Raw genomic sequence first — 25,184 nt, forward strand, 5'->3', positions numbered from 1 at the left:
GGGACGTGACGCTGCTGTGTCATGGTGAGGACGTGATTCTAGAATGGTAAACACTCAGGCATTCTGTGGGGAGAGGGTTGGTCATCTGCCTGGGGTCTGCCTGAAGACCCTCATCGTTTAGGGGACAGATGGATGTCTGAGATACAGTCTGATGGTGTCAAGGTGCATCTGGAGGTGCATCTCTATGTCCATCTCAAATTTAAAGGACGATCCAAGGATGATAATAATCTCAGGGTCTTATAGAAATTACCAGATGTTCTTGAGTTGGGAATCACAAAGACAGAAGGAAGCAAAGGAATTTCCCTGCTTACAGTTTGCCTGGGTTTTGGAGTATGTAAAAATGGATTGGAATCTAGGACTTCAATCCCCACAAGCCTTTGCTCCACTTCCCCAGAATGCCTTGTAATCTCACCTGGGCTGAGATTGAGAAGGGATTTAACCTGATTGCAAAGGCTTTTGGGCTCTCTTTTGGGGCAGATGTGGCTCTTTCCATAATGTAGGTGAGGTCTTGTCTAGGCCTCTGGCCTAGGCACGTGTTTTTTCTTACTTGTATAGTCTTAAATTCTCAACCTTTAATAAACCTCATAAAATATAATACTCCTTGCAGAGAGAAACTAATTTCTACCTGCCTCCATCTCCCCTAAATTTTAATCTTTACAGGTATGATACCCATGCCATCTTCACCCTGTCCTTTTGTGGGTTTTCCACTACCGAATTGTTTTTGTTAAGATTCTCAACTTTTGTCTGAGAATTGAATCTAAGGGCAGCTGGGTAGCTCAGTGGATGGAGAATTATGTCAGAGATGAGAGGTCCTGGGTTCAAATATGACCTCAGAAATGATGGAACATTCTGCTTCCCACTTCATGATAGAGAAGTACTGAACAAGACAAATATCTCCAGATATGGTCAATGTTGGATCTGTTTTGTTTGATGATGCGAATGTGTAGCAAAAGCAGGAAGTCATAAGAATGTCAAAAAGAGAAAAGAATGCCAGTGAAGTATTTTTTTAAAATACACCTAAGAGATGAGGAAGTTCAGAGGCCACATAGGCAAGTGAGACAGTTTTGGAACGAACATGCTGAATTAAGTACATTCTTTTTTTTTTTAATTTTTTTTCATCCTTACCTTCCATCTTAGAGTCAATACCATGTATTGGTTCCAAGGCAGAAGAACAGTAAGGGCTGGGAAATGCGGGTTAAGTGACTTGCTCAGGGTCACCCAGCTAGGAAGTGTCTAAGGCCACACTTGAACCCAGGACCTCCCCTCACTAGGCTTGGCGCTCAGTCCACTAAGCCACTTAGCTGTCTCCAGTATATTCTCTAAAACCACAAAAACAGGCTATATGAGATAAAATTTGCAATATACACATACATATATATGCATATATATAAAATCTTTTTTTCTTTTTCTTTTTTTCACATGGAAATATTCATATTTGTCACATACAGAAGAACAAAAAAACCTTTTTTACATCAGATTTTATTCAGGAATAAGACTAGTGTTTACGGAACAGCAACAATAGAAAATGCTACCATCAGCCTCTTCGTTTGAGAAGTTGGCATACCTGGTGCCGTTGAAACCCAACAAGGAGACTTTGGGAAGGCACCGCCCCGGCGCTTTTGTTCCAGTGCTGGGGACACTGTGGGTGAGGAGTGCCATTGCCCTCTACACAAATACACAAAAGGGACGCAGGAATAACGCCAGCAACAAGTGAAAATTAAAAGGATTTTATTGACTTGATAGGCTTTGTGCAGAAAAGCACTGACACGTACGAGTTAGACACCGGGGAGGAGATTTGTATACACTGTATTTCACGCAATTTCTAAACTTTGGGTCAGACAGAATGCTCGCTTCGAGAGGACTGCCACGTGATTACAGACACGAACAAATGGGAACACGACATCCAGAATGAGTCGGACAGAACTGGACAGACACGCTGCTGTATGCCAATCTGAATGAACATCTCCACATGCACCATCTTCACACGGCCTCAGAAATATCTGCTGTATGTTTATTAAAATATTGACTCAGAAAACGCGTCTGAGGTCACTCGTGATTGCTTATAAAATAAAACCTCTTTTCTTAGTGCCGCCGTGTTTCATCATAGAAAAATATTTTTTAAAAAAAATCAGTGCTCTTGAAGGTGTTTTTTCAAAACTAGAGATCATGCAGTCCCAAGAACAGGTTCGATGCAGTGAGTCTTTTCTCCCAGAGACGTTGCTGTGACACTTTACCGCGACAGGTCGGGTGCCCACAGCAGCCGCGATGGGCCGGGCTGGGCCACCGCCTCCTGGGACTCACGACTGCTTACAGAACAGGTCAGGACATTTTCCGGTGCCGGGTACACACGTTCATGGTTTGTTCCTAGTTCAATAATCAGAAAAACTGCTGGCGTAACCGTACTAGAATGAGGAGGGAAAGACCAGAGTCCGGAGCTCTTCCTGAAACAGGAAGGACATTCGTGGGAGCCGGTCGCTCCTCGCTAGGTCGGCTTATCCTAAATCAATATTAGCACATCGGATTCATGATTGGATTCCTGCCAGGAGGTGATTCGAATTGGAGTCTGGCTCCTCTTTGCCCCGCGGGCCGGGCTTGGGTAGGTAGATCAGACCGAAACAGTGAAGTTTCGCTAAAGACCACCGAGCACTGCTAGGAGCCAATTTTCTTTTTGGTAATTAACTTTGATATGAACGTTGAGTCTAAAGAAAAGAGGTCTCTGATAAGCTACATACAGCAGTTTCCCATGTTAGTCAGGGGTTCTTTCTCACCATGATATACAATGTATACCATAAAATTAATTGAAGACAAGGACTTGTCACTTAAATCTAGGTAGGCACAGAACAACCGAGTCCAGCTTTACTTGAGGGGTGAAATCTTCAGGGGTATCATGATTCTTGACTCCATTTCCTGAATGAGGGGCACTGAAAAGAGGGCAGAGAGCAGGTTAGGGTGGCTGGCACGGAACTCGGTGCGCCCGTGCTTCCCTGCCACGCACTTTCTCAACGACATGATGACACAGTTTTACACCCAAACGGCATCTCAATAAATGAACAATATTGTCCACGATGCTCTGCGTGGAGTCAGGAGCTAGTTAGAATCTGGCCTCACCCTTCCTAGCTGTGTGACCCTGGGCCAGTCACCTCACCCCCACTGCTTGGCCCTTCCTGCTCCTCTGCCTTAGAGCTGTTACTTAAACGGGAGGTTATGGGTTAAAAAAAGGATAACCAAGCAGAACGTGGTCGAGGCTCCACATGTGACCACTCTGTCCTCAAGCTCTTCTTCACACGAAGGTGACATTATGTGAAAGGACAAAGCAACCCCCAGGGATATTTGCTGTTAAGGCTGTGTGGCGGGGACGCGCCACAGAAACGTGAACAAATCGAGCCTGGCCATGTCGGGATTTTCATAATTACCAAAATATGCTTCTGGGCTCTAACCAGGAAAGACAGGAAGGAAAAAATAGCAAACATCTGTTGATGAAGCAATTTAGCATTTACTAAAAATACTCCATGATGGACCCATTTGCTCTTCTCCTCCTAGGAAATAGAAGATGTCCAGAATGGTTTTCTCTCTCTCTTATTTTCTTAGTGGTAAAAAATAAAAACCAAACCAAAACAACTTAATATGGCATGACTTGGGGGCAGCTGAGTGGCTCAGTGGATGGAGAGCCAGACCTAGAGATAGAAGGTCCTGGATTCAAGTGTGACCTCAGACACTTCCCAGCTGTGTGACCCTGGGCAAGTCACTTCACCCCCATTGCTAAGCCCTTAGCACTCTTCTGCCTTGGATCCAGTACACAGGATTGATTCCAAGGTGGAAGGTGAAGGTTAAAAAAAAATAAGATGGCGTGACTTCTATCATGTGATGATTATTCATAATAGTGCTTATCCAAGAGTCTGACATCTTATCCACTTGCATTACATTTACCTAAGTTGTTTTCTCTGAAAAACAAGTGAATTGTTTCACTGTTTAGCTGAGGAAAAACCCAATTCAGTTAATTTTCAAAGATGTTTTTCAACTGGCAAAGAGACATGTTCTAAAAAGCTGACACCGAACAGACAAATGGCTAACAGGAAACAGCAAGTGCTTTAAACTTAGCCAAGGCCTCCGAAGACAAGGAACGGCCGCACCTCGGCCGGCCGGCCCGCCGTAAAGCTCTGGGGGCCAATTTTGATGTTTGAAGGGTCTCTGAACCAACGGCACCACTGCGTGGGGCCCAGGCCAACCCCGAGGCTGCGTGGGAAGCTCTTACCTGTATAATATACCAATTCTTCCCAGCCGTGTTTATGCCATGCTGCGTTCCGGGTGTCTTCCCTGGACTGCAGATCTTTGTAAGCTTGAAAACAAACACACAGAAGCCAGCTTTAAAGCCACAGAAATGCCTGCCCTGCTTTGGTTTTGATTTCAGCTTGGTGAAGGGATGGAGGAGAGCCGTCTAGGTGGAGGGCCCTGACGGGACAGGCTGAGCCATCTGTTCCTATCCTCGATTACCCAGCAGACATCCATTGCCTTATGGTCTGTGACAATGGGCAGCGGGGCGTGCTGCAAGGCATTGTGGGAGATGCAAGGATGAAGGAGGCATCGCTGTTTCTGACCTCAAGGAGTTAATCTAGTAGGGAGGAGGCCACTTTCAAAAACTTCATGTTGGGGTGGCTAAATGGCTCAGTGGATAGAGAGCCAGGCCTAGAGATGGGAGGTCCTGGGTGCAAGTCTGGCCTCAGACACTTCCCAGCTGGGTGACCCTGGACAAGTCACTTCACTTCCATTGCCTAGCCCTTACCACTCTTCTGCTATGGAACCAATACGGAGTATCAATTCTAAGATAGACGGTAGAGATTTAAAAAAAAGAAAAAGCTTCATGTGCAGGATGATTCTATTTGGAATATAACTACAATTGTTTTGGGAGATAGTTTTCAGAGATATGAACTATAATGATTTTAATGACAGCCACAAGATAATATGGTAAAATAGAACTGTTGGTTCTATTAGAAACTAGGCAATTGTTTTGAAGACGATCAAGCCTCGTTCTCTCAAGGGAAAGCTAAGACGATCTGAATGCCGACGTTCCTTCTTCCACATTTGAGGCCGAGTTCGAGGGCAGGACCTTTCCCTGGAACCTCAGGGCTGAGCCCAGTGCTTGGCACACAGTAAGCGCTTAGTATGTTTGCTGATTGACTTAAAAGGAAATCTAAAAAGCAGCAATGAATAAGGTAAAGTAAGAGGACACAGTTATCATACTTTAAACATTATTGAAAGGGGAAACAATGCCATCCAGAAAAGAGGAGCCAAAGTGGGAAATGCCAGCCTATAGCTTTATTTGTACAATCAAACTGCCACTAACACTAAACCAGCCTTCCTGGCTTTCTAGACCTGGCATAGCTCTGAGCCCCCAGCTCTTCTCTCTCTCACTCAAAAGAGTGTTGGAAGAGTGGTGAATAAGTTCTTCAGGAGCCAGCAAGAATGACTATCCTGGCTCCACTATCAACTGGGACCTTCCCCTTGTGGTTCTAGGGCCTCCGTTTCTTCAACTTTAGAAGGGGACTGAAACTGGATTGTGTCTAAAGTCCCTTCCAATTCTAACCAACTAAGGATCTATTAAAGGTCTCAAGATTCCATCAGATACTGGGATTGGCTGATTTTCCATGTGGGAAGAAAGAAATGCTCTGATTATCTGGAGGTGTCTATAAGAGCCAGATCTTTCTGGAAAAATCAAGACGAGCAGAAGAAGAGATAGAGAAGAGAGGTGGAAAACAGAAAGAAACGGAGGAGAGAAGCCGTAGTTACAGGTGGCCAGAATCCCAAAAATGGTTCCTGGTGGCACCAAGTAAGCAGCCACTAAGAGCAGGAAAAGAAGAAAGCTAGGCCAGGAGAGGGTCTAGGAAGGTGGACCTCTTAGTCCTTTGGGGCTCGGTAGCCCTTAGAAAGCACAGGCTCAGGGGACATCTACTTGGAACAGAGGAGGTGAGGAAAGGCTGGATCCATCTAGAACAATGAGGTCCTCAAGCGCCTTGTTCCTGGCCACACTGTCCAAGAGATGAAGCAAACCATGGTGGCAGAGGAGGCAGATTCTAATCTCCACCCAATCCATCAACCAATTAGCCAGCCTTTATTAGGCGCCTACAATGCGCTACGCCCCGGGGATTCAGAGAAAGGCAAAGATAGTGCGTGCCCTCCAGGAGCTCACAGGCCAAGGATTTGCACCCAAAAGGTTGGTGGTTGGGTCGACTGTTTGTTCTGGAATTCTCTGCAGGTAGTGGATCATCCAGGGATGAATCAGGGTTTGGCAGGAGATTTGTATCATCTGATGCGGTGAGCTGAGCAGCCTGACGTGCTCCAAGGGGAGCTGAGATAATGGCCAGGAATCGAGACAGAGCAGAGCCGTGACGCGTCTTCTGGGGAGAAGGCGAGGGAGCCCCCTCTAACCCCAAATTCGTGTTTCTGAAACAGCTCACTTTGGCAATGCGCATTAACTCGATAACCAACAGACGTCGAATCCGGCAGGTACGTTGGGGAGACTTCCACCAAGGAAGTATGTGTGATGATGGGGGCAGCTGGGTGGCTCCATGGATGGAGTGTGGAAGGAAGGCACTGGGTTCCAATCTGGTCGCAGACACGTCCTGGGCAGGTCACTTCACCCCACTGCCCAGGCCTTCCTGCTCTTTGGCCTTGGGAGCTCAGGCTCAGGATGGATTGTGAGACAGAAGAGGAGGGTGTAAAAAGAAGGTGCAGGTCCGTCAACGAGTCCCTGGAGCATTTCGGTGTGGCTGATGGGTTCCAGGAGGGACACGGAGCTTCAGGCCTCCCAGTTTAAGCCGAATCTGTCGGGAGCTGCCTCTGCGGGCTTCCTGGGTGTTGCGCAGGGACTCACCTGCTGCCCAAGAGGTCATGCTTTTGGGGAACGATGAGGCTATTTTCTCACTTAACAACCTGGTTCCTCTGAGAAAGGCTGGCGTTGGGACGTGTCTCAGCATCGTCCCTCACCGACACGAACATGAAATGATATTCCAGAAGAGATTTCATGAGAAAATGATCCGTTTTGAAGGCATTTCAAAAGACTTTCAGGCACTAGAACGTTAAGGACGCACTCCTGAAAGCCGACTGTCCCAGGAATTCTTTTAGTCGAACACTAGAGGCGGCGAGGTGGCTCCGGGGATGGAGAGTCGGGCCTACAGGCGGGAGTTTAAATGGGGCCTCAGACACCTCCTGGCTGCGTGACCCTGGGCCAGTCCCTTAACTGCCGCCACCTAGCCCTCACCGATCTCCTGCCTTAGGAAAGGTACTTGGTACTGATTCTAAGGCAGAAGGTAAGAGTGTACAAAACGTGAAACAATAAGGAAAAGAGAGAAAAACGTGATCTGTCCCATCAGCAGAAGTGGCGTCTGATAACGAAGGGGTCCGTCCTGTGCCAAATGGCCTGGACAAATCCTCGCCAGGGTGACAGGTGCCCCCTCTCATGGCCCAAGAACAACCTTGGCGGGAGAGAGGAGGGACGAATCCCAGCTGCTGTGTGGAAGTGCCTCGAGGGCAGCGGCCGGGATGTCTGTAAACTGATAAGCCGCCTCTGATCTGTAATTAACTGTGCAGAAAACTAGTTTTTCCTATTTGGCTGCCTGAGTGGCTGCACATCTGTACAGATGCTGCTCAGCCTTTATAAGAAGGGGAAAAGGAGGAAAATGGAAGTGGAGACTTAAGAACTTTTTTTTCAAGTAAGATTAAAAAAAAAAATCATTTCTTTTTAGGGGCAGCTGGGTGGCTCAGTGAATAGAATGCCAGGCTTGGAGTTCAGAGAATCTGCGTTCAAATCTGGCCTCAGACACATCCTAGCTGGGTGACCCTGGGTCAGTCACTTCACTTCCACTGCTGAGCCCTCTCCATTCTTCTGCCTTGAAACTGACACTCAGTATCAATTCTAAGACAGAAGGAAAGATTTTTTAAAACATCATTTATTTTATTCTGAACTCAACAAACAATGCTACCTTCAAGTATGAAAACTTATTTAAGGGGGCAGTGAGGCAGCTCAGTGGCCTGCGGGCCAGGCCTAGAGATGGGAAGTGCTGAGTTCAAATGAGGTCTTGGACACTTCCTAGCTGTGTGACCCTGGGCAAGTCCCTTAAGCCTCACTGCTCAGTCCTTGCCTCTCTTCTGCCTTGGAACTAATACTTTTATTGATTCTAAGATAGAAGGTAAAGGCTTAAAAAATCTGTTAAACTATGCTTTGTCTATTCTGTTAAAGCAAGGAGCTATAAAGTACATTTTTAAACATTTTAAGTACAAAGGACTAATTTTCAGCTGCCTGGAGAACCCGGTTATCTAGAACAGCACTCGCTGAGGGTTTGGGGCAGCATGGCACACATCGATTCTTTCACTAACCAGCACATTTTAACCTCTTGGTTGCCTGGAAAGCCCAGGAATGGGATATTTTATTTTATTTATTTATTTTTAAAAGTATTTTATTTTCTCAATCATATATAATAACAATTAATAACAGATTTCCCTAAATGATAAGATTGGCTTCCTTCCCTTCCCTCCTAGGAATGGGATATTTTATTTCTTTATATATTTTTATGTTAGTAAACTATTTTTAAAAATTTGCAAATTTTTAAAAATTTTATTTAATTAATTTAGAATATTTTTCCATGGTTACACATTTCATGTTCTCTCCCTCCCTTCCCGCGCCCCCTCCCGTGGCCACGCGTAATTCCTCTGGGTTTTACATGTGTCATTGATCAAGGCGGAACGGGATAGTTTAAATAGCGTAATTTGTCAGTTAGCGGACCCAGACTTGCTTTGGTTTCACATCCACCTGGCCGAATGAACCCTTCCCAGCAGCGTCCTTCCTTAAAGCTGCCTCCATTTCTTCTGCCTTTCATTCTCTGCCCACTCGGCTGCTTCCTCTATCTCAGTCTTCCCTGCTCTTCTCGGGCCCTTTGGCTGCCAGTCAGTCCAGGTGCTCACTTACCTGGTGGGGCTTCTGCCCAGCGACCCCAACGGTCCTTTGCTGTTCACTGGGCATCGCTGGGCATCGCTGACCCATCTGTTACAAGCAGGTTGGCTTCCCTTTATCCCACCCCTCACCACACAGCCTGCTGAATGGAGGTCTTCTAAGAGAAGAAGATTCTTACCCCAAAGATGATGGACCATATACAACTGCCCGATCTGAGAGAAAAACCCTCCAACGGCTTCCTCATTGTCCTGCCTAAACCGAATTGCACGAGCCCTAGAAGAGAAAAGAATTTCCACTCACTGGACAGCTTTTGTGAAAAAGGAGGAGGAGGGGGAGAATAAACTTTCTCCAAGTCACATGACAATCGCATTCAAAGCGGAGCTAAGGCTGCGACGCCTGGTGTGCCGACAAATATTACAAGGTTGGGAGGATGTTCAGATTTACGTTCTCTGGCCTGCAAGGGGTCCCTTTTCTAGGCACTGCGGCCTCCTGAACAGCACGGCCAGCCCTACTCCTGTCACCTGCGTCGTCGGCAGGAGAATCGAGTTTAAGAACTTTCTGACGAGCCTTTGCAATCTAACCCTTACGTCCAAGTAATATCAGACATGGCACTTTTACCTGTCAAGGCATGTCACTGCTCTCATGGCATGCGCTTTGGGTTCCTAAAAAAGAGAACGCTCTTAACAGACAAGGCAAAGCCTCTCTCTTTCTCCCAATCGGTTTTTCAGAAGAGAATTACAACGATTCTCAAATTTAGAATTTTTAAGTGATTGCTTTTCTGTTCATTAAAAGTGGTCATTCTGATTGGCAAATTAATGAAATTAAAGAAATTATTTCAACGTGCAGAATGCATTCTATCTTTCATTTTCAGTGATAAACAGGCATTCTTGTTTAGTTTTGAATTTTTCAAATTCATTTAAGGTAAGTAGGAAAACTTACACTTGGCCGGGCCTGACAAAATTCTGAAGGCCATAGTGAAGGAGTCACCACTTGTCACGAGACAGATCAAATGCCGAACTAGCTTTTAAAGTTCGCTTCCTTTTGGGAAGAAGATTTATTGATAAGATATTGGAGTGAGAGGAAAAAGCACTTCCTATGTGTACCGGTCTATGTCTAGCTGGTTTCTAGATGAACAGTCTTGGATTAGCAATATGGAAAACCCACTGAGTAACTGAATCTGTTCCAGATTGACTCAATAATTATATTTATTAGCAAAACTTGATATTGGCATGTAACGTTAGCATACAAAATCCAATTAGCTAGCTTTTATACACGTACTTCCCCATTCAGCAAATCAAATGTTCTGACTTGCACTAGTCTTTGGTGGCCCCGTTTTATTTTATTTCTAAATGTAACTTAAAAATTTTTTTCAACTGAGAAGCAATTTTGGACGTTTGTTTTGTCTGACATTTTGCGATTCCGATCCCGCCCCCTCCTTCCTAAGGCCGTAAATTGCCTGATACAGGTTATGCCAGCAGTGGCCCAATATAAACGGGTCACTAGAAACCAATGTGGTGGAGTGTACAAAAGACTAAGGAAGCTGAATTGTGAGTCCAATTCCCAGCAGTCTGCAGGACAGTAAGTTAACACGATATTGGCAGCTAAGCTTACGGGAACAGCATTTCTACGTTAAAATAAACAACCGTTTTTATACTAGGCAGACATGCATACTCATAATCCTTAGGCCAAAGTAAGCGGAACTAAAGAACTAAACTGATGTTTACTTCCACAAGACAGCTAATAAGGAATAATCTCAAGTTAAATTAGCAACCATATTTTTATGGCTCCTCAAAACTGTTTTGGGCAAAAGACCTCTGTTAATATTGTACCAACCTGATTGGACAAAAGAGCTTTGAAATGGACACTTCTCCACCCATTTTTTACCCTAGGGATTCCCAAGACAACTGGACTGGAAAGTATCAGAAATTGGATGGTAGAACCAAATGCCTGGCAGAAGTGGGAAGTGATTGGTTGGGTCCCTTTCTCCAGACAAGAATAAGATTCCATTTGAACCAGACGAAAGAAAAGTTAATCTTTCTGAAAGATCCTCAGGGATGGAAATTCCATAAGCTTTCTTTAAGGTGGCAATAGGATTTAACCATCCCATTGCTGAAGTTCTCCCTTATTTCTAAACCTAGACTTCCCAGCAATTTTAAGATAATTCCCTGTCTCTGTCTTAGCCTCGAAAATGGTAGACAGTTTTTCTTATAAGGTTGACTCCATGCTAAGAAAAAAAAAAATCCAACACATGAAGATCCAACACAGGAAGGAGATACAATTTTTTTTTTTAATGGCGATGTTTCTTTATTACTATACTAAAGATGATAGATGGGTAAAATTAGGTTATGTTTAAGTTGTAATGGAAGAAAATAATTGCAGCCTTTCATTGGGAAAGCACAAGGGGATGTCTAGTAATATTTAATAAAATAAACAAAAATAAGTATCTCCTTATAGGTCATATAACTATAGTTGCTCACACCCTTAGGAAGCAGATACAACTGAAGATGAACATTTACATTTTTTTTTTCTTTTAAAACTCTCACTTTCTGTCTTGGAATCAATACTGTGTATTGGTTCTAAGGCAGAAGAGTGATAAGGGCTAGGCAATGGAGGTTAAGTGACTTACTCAGGGTCACCCAGCTGGGAAGTGCCTGAGGCCAGATTTGAACCCAGGACCTCCCATCTCTAGGTCTGGCTCTCAAACCTCTGAGCCACCTAGTTGCCCCAACATTTACATTTTTTTAAAGTTTCACTCTAAATGTGCTTTAAATGGCTAGTGCTATTTATATACGTATGTCCTTTTTCTTTTTTTGCCAATCACTTTACTAGAGAGAAGAGCAAGAAGCTCCTACCTTTTGAAGATTAGATGGAAATGGAGATGTCAATTATCTATAAAGTCACAATGAAGGTAATGGGAAAACAGAGTTTGACTCACCTGTTTTTTTCCTACCAGCATATTTAATATTTAATGATACAAAGGTCATAACCCATCTTAGAACCAAAACGCCATTCTTTCCTCTACCTACGTTCAGTGCCCTGCATCTTTTCTCGAGTCTTCATTCACTTTTGTTGCTCATTTTTCACATCTACTCAGTCATAATCATACACTTCTGATCCCGCTTCGAATGTCTACACCAACTCTGATCCTCACCTTCTACAATAAAAAGAATCCTTACCCACTTTTGCATGTCATACTTCCATGATCAGCTTATGGCATTGTTCTTGTCATAGACATTTAGTTCATGTTCCACTCCGATGCTATGGGCTTTTACACTCCCACTCGTGCCTAATCAGTCATTTCCCATCTTGAATCTACCAAAATTAATTTTGTTTAATCCTTAAATATTGTACCTTATATTTGCCTTGTAGGGAACTTCATCTTGTTTTTGGTAGATCATTTTGATCAGCAAAACTTTGAATTATACTCTTGCCTGCTGAGGTATAACACCACCTAACTTGGTAATGAAATTGGTTCTTTGCTACTCAATCTAAAAAGACAAACAAGGGTAGTAGCCACATAAGTGAGAACATATATTTGTGAGTGAGAACAATATTGTAGGAAAGATGAGGTCTGTGAAAATGCAAGCAGAATGCCTAAACTCGTGTCCAACCCTGACACCAAAGATCCCAAGCTTTGATACAGAGAGATGAAAGAATGGCCCAACGCAATCCATTAGTAAGATTTAGAAACTCACCATGCTGCAATAAACTTACCAATAGTTGCCCCATTCAATCATCGTTCCTGGCTGAAAGAAAACATTTTGGTTTTGGAATGCTAGTTCTTTGACCAGGGAAGCATTTCAATAAAAAATACAGAGTGAGGCCAACTAGCTCATAGCTTACTTTAAAAATAGGCAAACTTGATTTCTAAAGACTATTATCTATTTGATTCATATTTCCCCTACTAAGAATGGCTGTCTGTGCCTTAAATCAAAGTGATGATGTACAGACTTTGGTAGATTTAAGGATAGTTGCTTTAAGCAGGCATCCATTCTGGGATACACACACATTAGCTATGAATCTGTCCCGCTTGTATTTTCGGTCTCTTCATTTACACAAGATTATTATAGATTTGAAGAGATTCGATGATTTTGTTTTCTATTTGGGATAAAAGGTCTAGGAGCTTTCTCCTACTTTCTCCAGTTTGCTCCAGTTTTCTAATCAAAAGAAGATCCATAAACAGTAGGAATCCATATTATTCGTGGTTGAGTTTTCTTTGGACTTTAGGGCAACATCTGGGAAAATACTCCCAATCTGAGAGCATTTTGCCTGTGTATATGTGTATACACATGCATACGGGTCCTATAAATTGGTCATCTGATATTTATTGGCTCCCCTAATCCCACTGTAATAAATGCCATAAAGAATGATTTCCAATAAGTTCCGTAGTTTTAGGCTTTTCCTCATGAATAGTTCAGAAATGCCATTAGGAGACATGCCTAAGGATGGACATTAAAGAGTTCACAAAATACGAACAGTAAGACTAAGGGGGAGACAAGAGGACGGGACAGAGGAAAACCAAAGGAAGGAGCAGTCCAGGAAGGAGCGGTGGAAGGGCAGAGGGAACAAGGGAAGGCCAGTTTGGATGCTCAAGTGCTTCAAAGCCAGGCGGCCCCTCCTCCCGTGCCCTCCCCCTGAGCTCTTCATGCCCCATCAGAAGACCCTGCTGGAGTTTCTAAGGAGAAGCGACTAGCCGAGTGCTGTTCATTTTTGTACTTACTCTGAGTTGGTAAGACCTGAGTTCATATATATTAGGCCCTGGTCTGGGGACCGGTTCATTCCAGAAACTGAACTCTAAGAGCAGCTGGTTCTTTCGAGAAAGTAGCATGTTGCCTCTTTCCTTGCGGAACGCCACAAATTCCTTGGAAAGAAAGATGTCGTCAGATAGGTGGACGACGCGCACGTGTAAATTCCCACAAACAACACGAACTCTGCAGCCCCTCAAGCTGTGCTCACTAAGTCCGGTTTTCCCCACTAAGTCTCACCTATATCTCGGGGACGACCAACTTCTCAACATTTGACAATCATCCATATTTAGACAGGTCACTTGGAGGTGTCACAAAGGGTGCTAATTGTGTTTGCTTTAAGGCAGCAGTTCTCAAACTTTTTGGCCCCAGAACCCCTTTACACTCTTAAAAATTACTGAGTCTTTTTTTTTTAAACCCCGACCTTCCTTCTTAGAATCAATACTGTGTATTGGTTCCAAGGCAGAAGAGCAGTCAGGGCTAGCAAATGGGGGTTAAGTGACTTGCCCAAGGTCACACAGCTAGGAAGTGTCTGAGGCCACACTTGAAACCAGGATTCTCTGGGCCTGGCTATCAATCCGCTGAGCCACCCAGTTGCCCCTCTTAGTATCAATTCTAAGATAGAAGGTTTTAAAAAAATGACTGAGGTCCACACAGCTTGTTTAGGTATTTGATATTTATTGATTTTTACCGTATTAGAAATTAAAATGTCAGTATTATTATGGAAGGTTTTGACTCTGCAGACCCCCTGGAAGGATCCTGGGAAATCTTGAGGGACCCTTGGCCCAGACCCACACCATCTAGCAGCCTGGCTAGCCCAGGATTAAAAATCTGCCATCAACAAGTCACAAAGTAGCTGTTTTGCTTGTTGGTATCCAAAGCAGACATACTTATTATGAAGATGTCAAATGAAACCTATCATTTCCCAGCTACGATTCATTCTTGCCATAAAAACTGTTATTTTAATGTTGATACAGAAACTATTAAAAACCCTTGCAAACCAAAGTGTACAAAGAACACCATTTTCAAGCAGAAAAACATAAATTACTAAAGACATTTAATCTAGACTAAGAGCTCTTTGAAATTAGTTAGCAAATACTTAAAAAAACCATACCTTATTTTCTCTGAGTTTATTCATGACCTCATTGAGGGCTGGATAGCCTCCCTCATACCTCCAGAGGTGGACTGAAATATAGTTTTAAAAAGACGTACACATTTAGAGGTTTGTGATAATAATCGAGTTGGTTTTAAAATATTATACAGACAAAAGGTTAATGGTACAAAACTATCAATGTACACAAAAGTGGGGCTGGGCATGCAACTCATCAAAATGAATGGAAACATTTAAAGGCAACAGAAAATTGTTTCAAACTGGAAGAAACAATATATTTCCTTTAACCGCGAGTTTGTACAATGATTTTAGAAAATGTTTAATGCACACAAATGTTCCATCTGAAAATGACTTGTGAATGAAAAGAAAGGTTTTTATTATGCAGTTAGTTTTCCCTTTCATTTATTCATTTTGGTTCTTTTCTTTCTTTACAGGTTTTCAATTACAGGTAGAAATAATTGTTTTCTGCCATTTTACGAATCAGATTCTCTCCCTCTCCCTCCTCCCAGTGCAGGTGGCAAATAGTCTGATGTAGGTTATAGCAGTGCTTTCGTGCAATACATATTTCCATGTTGGAAGACACGTATCACATCTATAGTAAAAAACTCATGACGGAAATAAAGGGGAAGAAGATTGCTCTGACTCGCACTCAGACTCCACAGTTCACTGATAACGGTTTCAGGGACAAGGTCCATCCTAGCACTGAGTCTAGGATCTAGGAATTATTCTCAAGATTCCTTACCAGCCTGATCTTGCTCCCCGTACCACGTATTCCAAGTCCCCACCAAGGTACACGGGTAGTGCTTTTCTTCATGAATCTTTGGCAGCACCTCTTGACTTGAAAAGAAGAAATATTAATCCCGTGTGTTCAATGAGCCTAGTCAACCGACCAGTAAAATTTTACTGAGAACTTAACAATGTCTGCCCAGCAGGTGTTTTGCCAACTAACTATAAACTCATTTCTCCGTCTTGTTGGAATCATCACCGGCATTTCGGGATCATTTAATGACAGCTTCCCCGAATGTCTGAGACGCTACCTCACCAGGGAAGGGCCTGAAATCTCTCTCGGATCATGAGCCGTGACCAAGACGTAAGCCAGAGCCAGGGGCTCCCAGATGGCAGAAGATGGGCTGGACTAGTGGGGAGGGAGCATTCATGACCTCTTGATTTTTGATGCTTATTAATGCTTCAGACTGTGGGTGAGGAAGTCAAGAATCGGGTGAGAAGTTGCTTAAAGAGGAAGAGAGAATGGGAAAAGGAAGCAGCTATCATGAGGCCAGGAAGCAGCAGATCCCCTGACAAGAAAGGGAAGGGGATGTGAGAGCCAGGAAGAGAATCCACCCCAGACAAGAGAGCAGTCACTGGGGAACTTTCTGAAGGATCTGATTCCTCAGCATAGCAACAAGGGCCTCCACCAAGGGGGACCCACCGACCATTAGCCCTAAATGCCGGGGTAAGCTCAGTGTCATGCATTCTGACAATTTTGGTTTGATTAGTCCTATGGGGTCAAACTAATCACAGCATGCACGTCAGAGAGGCCCAGGGCATGCCGTGTCTATGTCTGGTATGGTTTGTCACACATTCAAGGTGAGAGGAAGCGTGGCATGATGGACAGAATTGGACCTGGGGGTCAGGAAGGCCTGGCCTCTACTCTTGCCTCTGACACTCTAGCAGTGGGACTGCCTGGAGGTGGTCACGTGATCTCTCCGAGCTTCAGGTATGAAAGAGGCTGGCCATTGGTTTCCACACTCTGCTACTGAAATCACAGGTGCGCAATGCACTGACATGTTCAAGGCACTCTCTAGATTGTGAAAACTGGAGTTCTGAAGTCCTGGTGAAAGACTTGTCTGGGCAGAAGAGGAGGGGAGGGAGCTCAGGCTGTCACCCTCAGGCCCAAGGTCTGATGAGGCAGATTTCAGATGGGCTGTGAAAGACAAATCCACTGGCCAGAAACTGAGAGCCTGGTTTAACCTGCAGCCCAGCCAGCAGTGGGTTAGCTGATTCCAAGATAAGACTGAGGAGGAGGAGAAGAAGGGGCGGATGGTCAAAAGAAGAACAACTTGGAAAGAATTAGGTTTAGTTTTCCACATAGTGTATATGTAATATTTTTTATCATTTTTCCTTTTTTTTAAAAAAAATTCTTTTATATCTTCTTTATGTTTCCTAGGAAAATCCATGAAAAATACCCCAAAGGAAGGGCTGGCGATTCTTTTGCAGAGCAGGGAAAGGGGAGAGCCAAGGTCTGCAGCCATTCCTGTGAGCTGTCCTGGGTGGGATGGACCTGAGCTTAGACAAACACAATGCTGAAGAGTCTTAGTACAATGTAACAAAGAGGGTCCTGAATATGGCCAGAATTCTTGGGGTCAGCACTGTCTACAGACAGCTGGGCGGTGCCACGGACAGACAACTGGCCTCAGAGTCTGGAAGACCTGAGTTTGAATATTTTCTCCAACAGTAATTGCTGTGTGACCCTGGGCAAGTCACTCACCTCTCTGCCTCCGCTTCCTCCTCTATAACATGGGGATAAAGACTACATCTAGCTGGCAGGAGGAGGAGGCAGACTGCAAACTTTAAAGCTCTACATAATGCTTTACAAAATAAAGACACTCATCGTGTGAGCCCGAGGAAGTAAGTCACCGAGCTTGTCTCTGGAATGGGACATCGGCCACCATTTCTTACCCTACTTGGGGTACTGCAGGGAGTCCACTATCTGATAAGCCTTCAAGCTCTATAGGGTGAGTCCAGGAAGAAGCCCTGGAAGCCCAGAGAGCCTCGTGGCTTCTTCCCAGCACCAGAAGTCTGAAGCCCTCGCTGCATCGCCACGTCATGGCGGAGGCCTGGAGTTACTTGGATGTTCCTCCATTCTAGCAGGAGGGCCAACCAAGGCACAACAGAGAAGAGCGGGGAGGAGCGGCGCCCAGGCCGGGGCAGCGGGAGCTCATGAGCAGAGCCTTCCAGACAGGCCACTGCCGTCCATCCCTACTGCACGTTTCCTATAAAGGCAAAGAGGAGGCGCAGCAGCTGCACTAACTCTGAGTCAAGCCAGACCTCCACACGTGTGCCTGGAATGTGGCCGGGGGAGGACGCCGGTGATGGATAGCTGCAATCCTGCCTCTACTAGAATGCGCCTTATTGTACTGAGGTCTCAGAAACAGCTAATGGGTGTGGGATGAAGCGCCTGGACGTCTAACTCCACGGAGGCGGGCCTCCAGGACCTTGCTCATTACTATCTCACCAGCCTTTGCTTTCCATCGTATTCTTGTGTATTGTATTTTGTGCAAGAGTCTGAGATGGGTTTATTATCCTCCCTCATCACAACACTGGGAAGTAGGTTCTACTTGTTATCCTCATTTTAGAGATGTGGAAATTGAGGCAGATAGAAGGGAAGTGACTTGCTCAGGGTCACAAAGCTAGTAAGTGTCTGAGGCTGGATTTCTACTCCGGTCTTCTTGCCTCCACGTCCAGCGCTCTATCCACAGCATCCCCCCCCCCCCCCGTTGCCTGAGAGGTCCCCAAAAGACCCTTGATCTGGACGGTGTCTTACTGAGCAGAGAGAAACCAAGATTTCTGAATGACCGCTATCTGGCCAATTAAAAATTCAAAGACTTTTATGACTGAGTGCAGCCGACGGAGACCTGCCCATTCTCTGAAACTTTAGCGTTTCAAAGTGTGACACAACATTGGACGTCTAAAGGAGGCCAGACGAGAGGGAATCCATGGTCCTCCGCGACAGCTCTGTGTGTCAGAGGAGGATGCACGTCTCTGAAACAGCCTTCTGTTGGCATCGCAGCAGCCAGTGCTGCGGCCCTCAAAGAGGAGAAGCACGTTGGTGGGGTCCTTCATTCCTCCTTACCATGTGCCAAAAGAGAGCGTGCAGGTCTGCCTGACAGAGGGGGGCTTCCTTTTGGGAAGAGGGCACCCAAGACAGCTCAGGTGGGCCCAGGCTGCAAAGACAAGAGTCGCCTTGATGAAGCCGGAAATGAGGAGCTGCTGAAGTTTCCCAATCCAAAAAGTCACCTCCAGCCATAGTCGTGTGGACATCAGTGTTGGCTAAGAACCTTCATCCAAAGAAAACATGCTGGGTAAGGGCAGGCTTGAGTCAGAAAGGCTTATGAGGCAGAGGAGATGTGCGTCGGGCTTGCTGGGAGACATGCCAGCCAGTCCCAGCGACTCCCTAGATACTGAAGGTTAAGGACAATGAAGACTCACACACGACTCTGAAGGCTTGAGTTCAAATTACCGGGAGGACTGTGGTGCCGTGAATAAAGCGGGGAGCTGGGCTGGGGGCAGTAGCAGAGATTGGGATGGAGGGTCTACGGCTGGAAGGGACCTCAGAAGCCGGTTAGGCTAAACCTCTCATTTTATAGATGAGGAAACCGAGGTCCAAAGTGCCGTCAAGTTCACCCATACCTGAAAGAGACTCCCCACAAACACGTGCCCCACAAGGGTTCAGCCTGTCTTAGCTGGAGGAGCCCTCGGTGAGGACAGGCTTGCTACATCTTGTGGCCGCCCACTCTAACCGGAGAGAGCTCTAATTGCGAAGCAGATTTTCCTGACATCAAGGCCAAGTTTGCTTCTCTGCGACCTCTATCAGTGCAGGGAGCACAAGGGCAAAGGGCTTTATATCGTGGGCAAGGTGAGTTTTGGAAAGGCGTCCAGGTTTGGATGAGAGGAGTTTCAGAAACGGCCAGGACATCCAGCTGGAAATGTCTAGCAGGCCCACTAGGGGCTTCCTCAGGCTGACAAGACTGGCGGGATGCTCAGGTGGTGTGTGCGTGTGTGTGCTGCAAAAGCTGGAAAGATGAGAACGAATACAGAAGTAAATGGGTCCAGAATGGAGTTTTTGTGATGAACAGGAAAGTCTACACTATTGTTCTATTTCCATGCACTGTCTCCAGTTAAAACAAACAGTTTTTGCTGTTGGGAATGTTGTGCTTTTCTTTCTTTTTTTTTAAAAGCCTTATGCTCTGTCTTAGAAGCAACACTGTGTATAGGTTCAGGAAGGGCTAGGCAACGGGGGTGAAGTGACTTGCCCAGGGTCACACTGCTGGGAAGTATCTGAGGCCAGATTTGAACCCAGGACCTCTCGTCTCTAGGCCTCTCAATCCATTGAGCTACTCAACTGCCCCCGGATGAAAACATTTTAAGCAAAATTCATTAAAAGTCAATCAGTCCAAAGAGAAGGAAATCCCAAGAGAGCATGTAGTACTTGTTACCCTATGAGGAGATTTACCTCTATACCCCCCGCAGCCCCCATTTACTTTAGTAACCTCATCACACAGAGCTCAGTTTAAGGACCTTTTTGAGAATCAAGTTTATGAGAGTCCTCACTTCTCTCTCTCTCTCCCTCCCTCTCTCTCTCTCTCTCTCTCTCTCTCCCTCCCTCCCTCCCTCTCTCTCTCTCTCTCTCTCTCTCTCTCTCTCTCTCTCTCTCTCTCTCTCTCTCTCTCTCTCTCTCTCTCTCCCTCTCTCTCTCTCCCTCCCTCCCCCCCTCCCTCTCCCTTCACCCCCCCCCCCCCCCCGGTCTCTCTGTCTCTCTCCATCTCCCTCTCTCTCTCTCTCTCCCTCTCCCTCCCCCTCTCTCTGTCTCTCTGTCTCTGTCTCTCTCCATCTCCATCTCCCTCTCTCTCTCTCTCTCCCTCTCCCTCCCTCCAAGTGAAGGGTAGTTTGGGCAACATACCAGATTTTGTTATAAGCTTCCAGGCATTCTGGCTTAACATTGTGAACTGCAACAAGAAAAGTCAATACTAAATTTCTGAACAAACAAAGGAAACTCAAATACTACAATGCAAAAAGCCCCACTCACACTGGATTTTGTACAGACTGCTTGTTTCCTTTTTGGCTAGGAGATTGGAATGAGCATCTTTCCTTGGGTCAACTTTCCGGACAAATAAAGATTTTAACCAACTGTCTTCCCGTGGTCTGTTGCTAGAAGATGCCAGGCCCCTAGGAATAAACAAATATGTCAGTACAGGTCTAATGAGAATTGCAGAGGCTTATGTGTATTTTAATTAAGAAGAGTCAAACAACTATATCATTCACAGAAGAGGACATTAGTTGTTTATCTCCCACACTTGCTAACTGTCTCATTTTGGCAAGTCATTTAACCTCCCTCAGCCTCAGTTTCTTCAACTGTAAAATTTGGATTATCATCTTGTAATCCTCATAGAGTTCTGAGAAAATATATGTAAGTGCTTTATATACATATGTATTCAGGCCATTTTCTTTTCTTTCTTTCTTTTTAAGCACTTACCTTCCATCTTAGAATCACTACTGTGTATTGGTTCCAAGGCAGAAGAGTGGTAAGGGCTAGGCAATGGGGGTCAAGTGACTTGCCCAGGGTCACACAGCTGGGAAGTGTCTGAGGCCAGATTTGAACCCAAGACTTCCTGACTCTCAAGCCACTGAGCTACCCAGCTGTCCCCTCAAGCCATTTTATTAAAGCTCATTATTATCAAAGCTTCTAAAAATTATTCAAGTCATCTCATCTTATTAGGAGAGATAGGGCTTATACCCCCCAAAATGTCATCCAAGTAGAAAACAGAAAGATTTTACAGCATTGTATTTCCTACTAGAGTATTCATATACTTTAGACCAGGATTCTAGGAATGCTTCTCCCCCTCCAAAACATTGTTTTATAAAGCAAAATCTGCATAAAGAAAATGAAAAGTACAACCCAAATGGCTTTATCCTGAAGTCAGGCTTCCAGCTGTAAGTAAAACTAAAGACACAAACACCATCCCACAGAACAGATTTGATCATTTCAATCTTCTATTTTTTTTTTAAACTCTTACCTTCCGTCTTGGAATCACTATTGCGTATTGGCTCCAAGGCAGAAGAATTGTAAGGGCTAGGCAATGGGGGTCAAGTAAGTGTCTAAGGCCAAATTTGAACCCAGGACCTCCCGTCTCTAGCCCTAACTCTCAATACACTGAGCCACCCAGCTGGCTCCATTTCAATCTTCTAAATGGATTTCTATTGCAACAATCAATCCACCAATAAACATCCAGGAGGCACCTACTACGTGCCAAGCACACCTCTTGACACACACACACACACACACACAGTCAGAGGCTAGGCAGGCACTCTAAGAAGTAGCACCAATCACTGGGCATTCCTTGCAGACCCTGCTGGGTGACCTTCTTACCCGTCTGGTGGATCCTCACTGCGTCAGCCCAAATCCCCTTCTAGTCTCACAGCTGCGATCCTAGCACTTGCATTAAAACTCCCGGATTCCCAAAGCCCTAGAGCCAGGCTCTGAAAGGGGATCTGGGCCCGCAGGGAGTTCCAAGAGCCTCCTTGCCATACGTCCTTTGTAACTTCTCCCACCATCTCTCAGGACAATCAATTCCGTCAATATGACTGGCCTCTCCCGATACTGTGCTCTGCTCTGCCCATAACGCTCATCATCAGTTTCCATCACAACCAATGTGCTCAGTAGATCAACTCTGGAAGAGCTGTTTTCCCCAGAGAGGGCTCCAGAATCCCAAAGCTGTGCTCCAGGAGGGCTCCCATGGACCGTCTGCATTGGCTGGCAGTGAGGACTTAGTCACAGAGTAGCACAAAGTGTTATTTTGTTCACGCTATCTACACAGGCAACAATATCCAAGGAGTCTGACAGTTCCCAGCTGGGTGTAGGAGGACAGGGCGAACAATAGCGAGTAGCTAGTAATTAGGAAGGTGACCTTCAGGGGGAAGAAAACACTCAAGGATACAAATCTTTCTCTGCTCCACAAGAGAAATGCACAAGCTCATAATCTGAAGTCCTACAAATCACCTAGATCAAGAAGCAGGCAAAATGGTGTTTTCCTCATTCTTAAAATTAACTTGTTGCTTTGACAAATGTATTGGACTTGCCTTCTCCTATCTCCACTCCTTTAAACAGTAAAAACAAAGGGGGCCACTGGGGGATTCAGTGAATTGAGAGTCAGACCCAGAGATGGGAGGTCCTGGGTTCAAATGTGACCTCAGACACGTCCCAGCTGTATGACCCTGGGCAAGTCACTTAACCTCCATTGCCCAGCCCTGACCACTCTTCTTTTTTTTTTTAAACCCTTTCCTTCGTCTTAGAATCAATACTGTATATCTTGCAGATATAAAACCTTTATCAAAATGTTTGCCTTCTCAATGAGGAGGAAGGAAAGGAAGTCAAGGAAAGTATTTGGAACTCAATGAATTTTTTTTATTTTTTATTTTGATTAAAAACCCTTGCCTTCCATCTTAGAATCAATACTGTGTATTGGCTCCAAGGCAGAAGAGTGGTAAGGGCTATGCAATGGGAGTCAAGTGACTTGCCCAGGGCCACACAGCTGGGAAGTGTCTGAGGTCACATTTGAACCCAGGACCCCCATCAATCCACTGAGCCACCCATCTGCTCCCCCTTACCACTCTTCTGCCTTGGAACCAATATGGTATATTGATTCCAAGACAGAAGATGAGGGTTTAAAAAAAAATAAATTAAAACAAAGCTGCTCCAAGACCCAACTAGCTTTTACGGATATCAGCCCATACAATTTCCTCCCTGAAATGACGTAGGATAGCATTTTGAAATCTGTAGATATATAAACACATGTAGACCATAAAGAAGTAATAAGAATACTTTTAAAAAAAAGGAAAACATTTTCTAAAAATGCTGTTGGGGCATTAGCAGAAAAAAAAAGATTCATGAACTGGTTACAAGATTAAAAAACAGCCCAAAGAGTTCCGTAAACAACATTTTGTAGCTGCTAATTCTACGAAGGAAAGTATCTTACAAACATTTAGCTATCTGTTCCCGGCACCCACACAAAACCCAAACCATCTTTGAAGCCCCCAAGAAGTTTGGGCTTTGCCTAATTTTCCATTTTGATATTGGCATATGTTACTTGAGCAGAGATTCCAAAAGGAAAACTGGGGGCCTCCCAATCTAGTAAACACCTTTTTGTGCCTTTTGGGTGTAAATTACATTCGCTGACTCGCCTTCTCTGAAATGAAAGCCGTACTTCTTGGCTTTGCAGCTATCTTTAGCAGCTCTTTTGTGTACTAGAATAAGAAGCACGTTGAAGAAGGCAGTTTTCCAGAGTCAGATCGGAACAGCAGCCATTTCCCTAAAAATAAAGCCATTCGCTGCCAATTTGTGGTAAAGGTTAGGGCAGGAGAGCTCGCTGCTAATCCAGAACTAGGCTCATGAGAAATTAAAGAGCGAGGAAAGCAGACGCCTACACAGGGCAGTTGGAAGGAGGACCCGGGAACATTAGGTCGCTGCCATGTTTATTACCCTGTTGGGTGTGTGGGTGCACGCGGGCGGACGGGCGCCAAGTAGCCCCTAAGTGCCCCGCGGCAACATGTGCATGGAGAGGGGGGCTGAGGCAGCGAAAAGGAGAAGGCATGTCCGGTGCTTCAGGCGCCCCGCTAATCGCGGGGTTCCCGGAGAAGTTGTTTGTTCTGATCAATCACACTCAGCAGGAATGTCGCTGCCAAAGCTACTTGTTCCCCCTTGCCTGGGGGCCCCTAAGGGCGAGGACTCCCGGGCTGGTCTCGAACGGAAGAAGGCGAAGAGGGGCTTCGCTGGGCTGCAGCCCTGGCCAGGGGAGGTCAATGTCACGGTCAGAGCTCAAGGTGTTGGGGGACCTGTCAGTGCCTCGGAAGCTGGCCTTCCAGCCCGGGCTGCAGCGCCAGGCGGGGGGTCAGCGGGGAATGCCAGACGCCTGTTGGCTCCTGCTCGGCCGGGGCTTGTAATGAGGTCGGGCCGGGCCGCCAGTACCACGGGCACGGTCAAGGCCGGGTCCCGTGCTCCCTCCCTCTCCCGTGGTGTGGCCCGTGGGGGGCAGGGCCCTTGGCTTCTGCCCGGTCCCGGCCCCGTCTCGGCTAGGGTGCACGGTCCGCGGCGCCCGTGACCTTGAACCCCAGCCGGGGCTGGCGGCTGGAGGGGATCGGGGCGCGGAGCAGGGGGCACTGCCCGGCCCAAGGCAGCCGAGGCCTCACCCGCTCCCGGACCTGGGTCCAAGGTCAAGGCCGGGCCCGCCGGGCGCTGCTCACCTGAGGGCTGGCCGCAGGCGGGGGGGCGCGGCCGCTCCCAGGGACCGCAGCACTCGCGCCGCCATCTTGCTCTGGCGCCTTCGCTCGGCCCCCTCCCCCGCGCCACCGCCCCCTCCCCCATCCCGGCGCCGCTCGACGAAGGCCGAAGGGGCGGGCCCGGGCTGGGCCGCCTGCGCTGCGCCGCCCCGCGCCGCCACCAGGGGGCGTCCCGGAGCGCCGCCCCGCGGTCTCTGAAGGCAGCTGCACCTTGGGCACCTGTCTTTGACCTTGGCGTGCCGACCCGCCCTTGGGGCCCCCCTGGCCGCAGCACAGCACTCTCCTCGGAAGGCCAAGGGGCTCAAGACTCACCCCAAACTGACTCCAAGTA

At 46.1% G+C, this 25,184-nt stretch overlaps 1 protein-coding gene across 1 annotated transcript; it reads right to left on the bottom strand.

Moving 5' to 3' along the window:
* Window positions 1-1,711: 1,711 nt before the first annotated feature.
* On the bottom strand, window positions 1,712-24,972 carry NIPSNAP2 (nipsnap homolog 2). The gene is made up of 10 exons (XM_007485682.2): window positions 24,818-24,972; window positions 20,607-20,746; window positions 20,481-20,526; window positions 15,543-15,637; window positions 14,804-14,874; window positions 13,665-13,805; window positions 12,659-12,690; window positions 9,123-9,217; window positions 4,253-4,336; window positions 1,712-2,921 (listed from the first exon to the last, which is right to left on the bottom strand). Exons 1-10 carry the CDS (start codon window positions 24,880-24,882, stop codon window positions 2,857-2,859), a joined length of 834 nt encoding a protein of 277 aa, XP_007485744.1. The 5' UTR covers window positions 24,883-24,972; the 3' UTR covers window positions 1,712-2,856.
* Window positions 24,973-25,184: the final 212 nt, after the last annotated feature.

The sequence above is a fragment of the Monodelphis domestica genome, chromosome 2, assembly GCF_027887165.1.
Source record: "Monodelphis domestica isolate mMonDom1 chromosome 2, mMonDom1.pri, whole genome shotgun sequence".
Lineage (NCBI taxonomy): Eukaryota > Metazoa > Chordata > Mammalia > Didelphimorphia > Didelphidae > Monodelphis > Monodelphis domestica.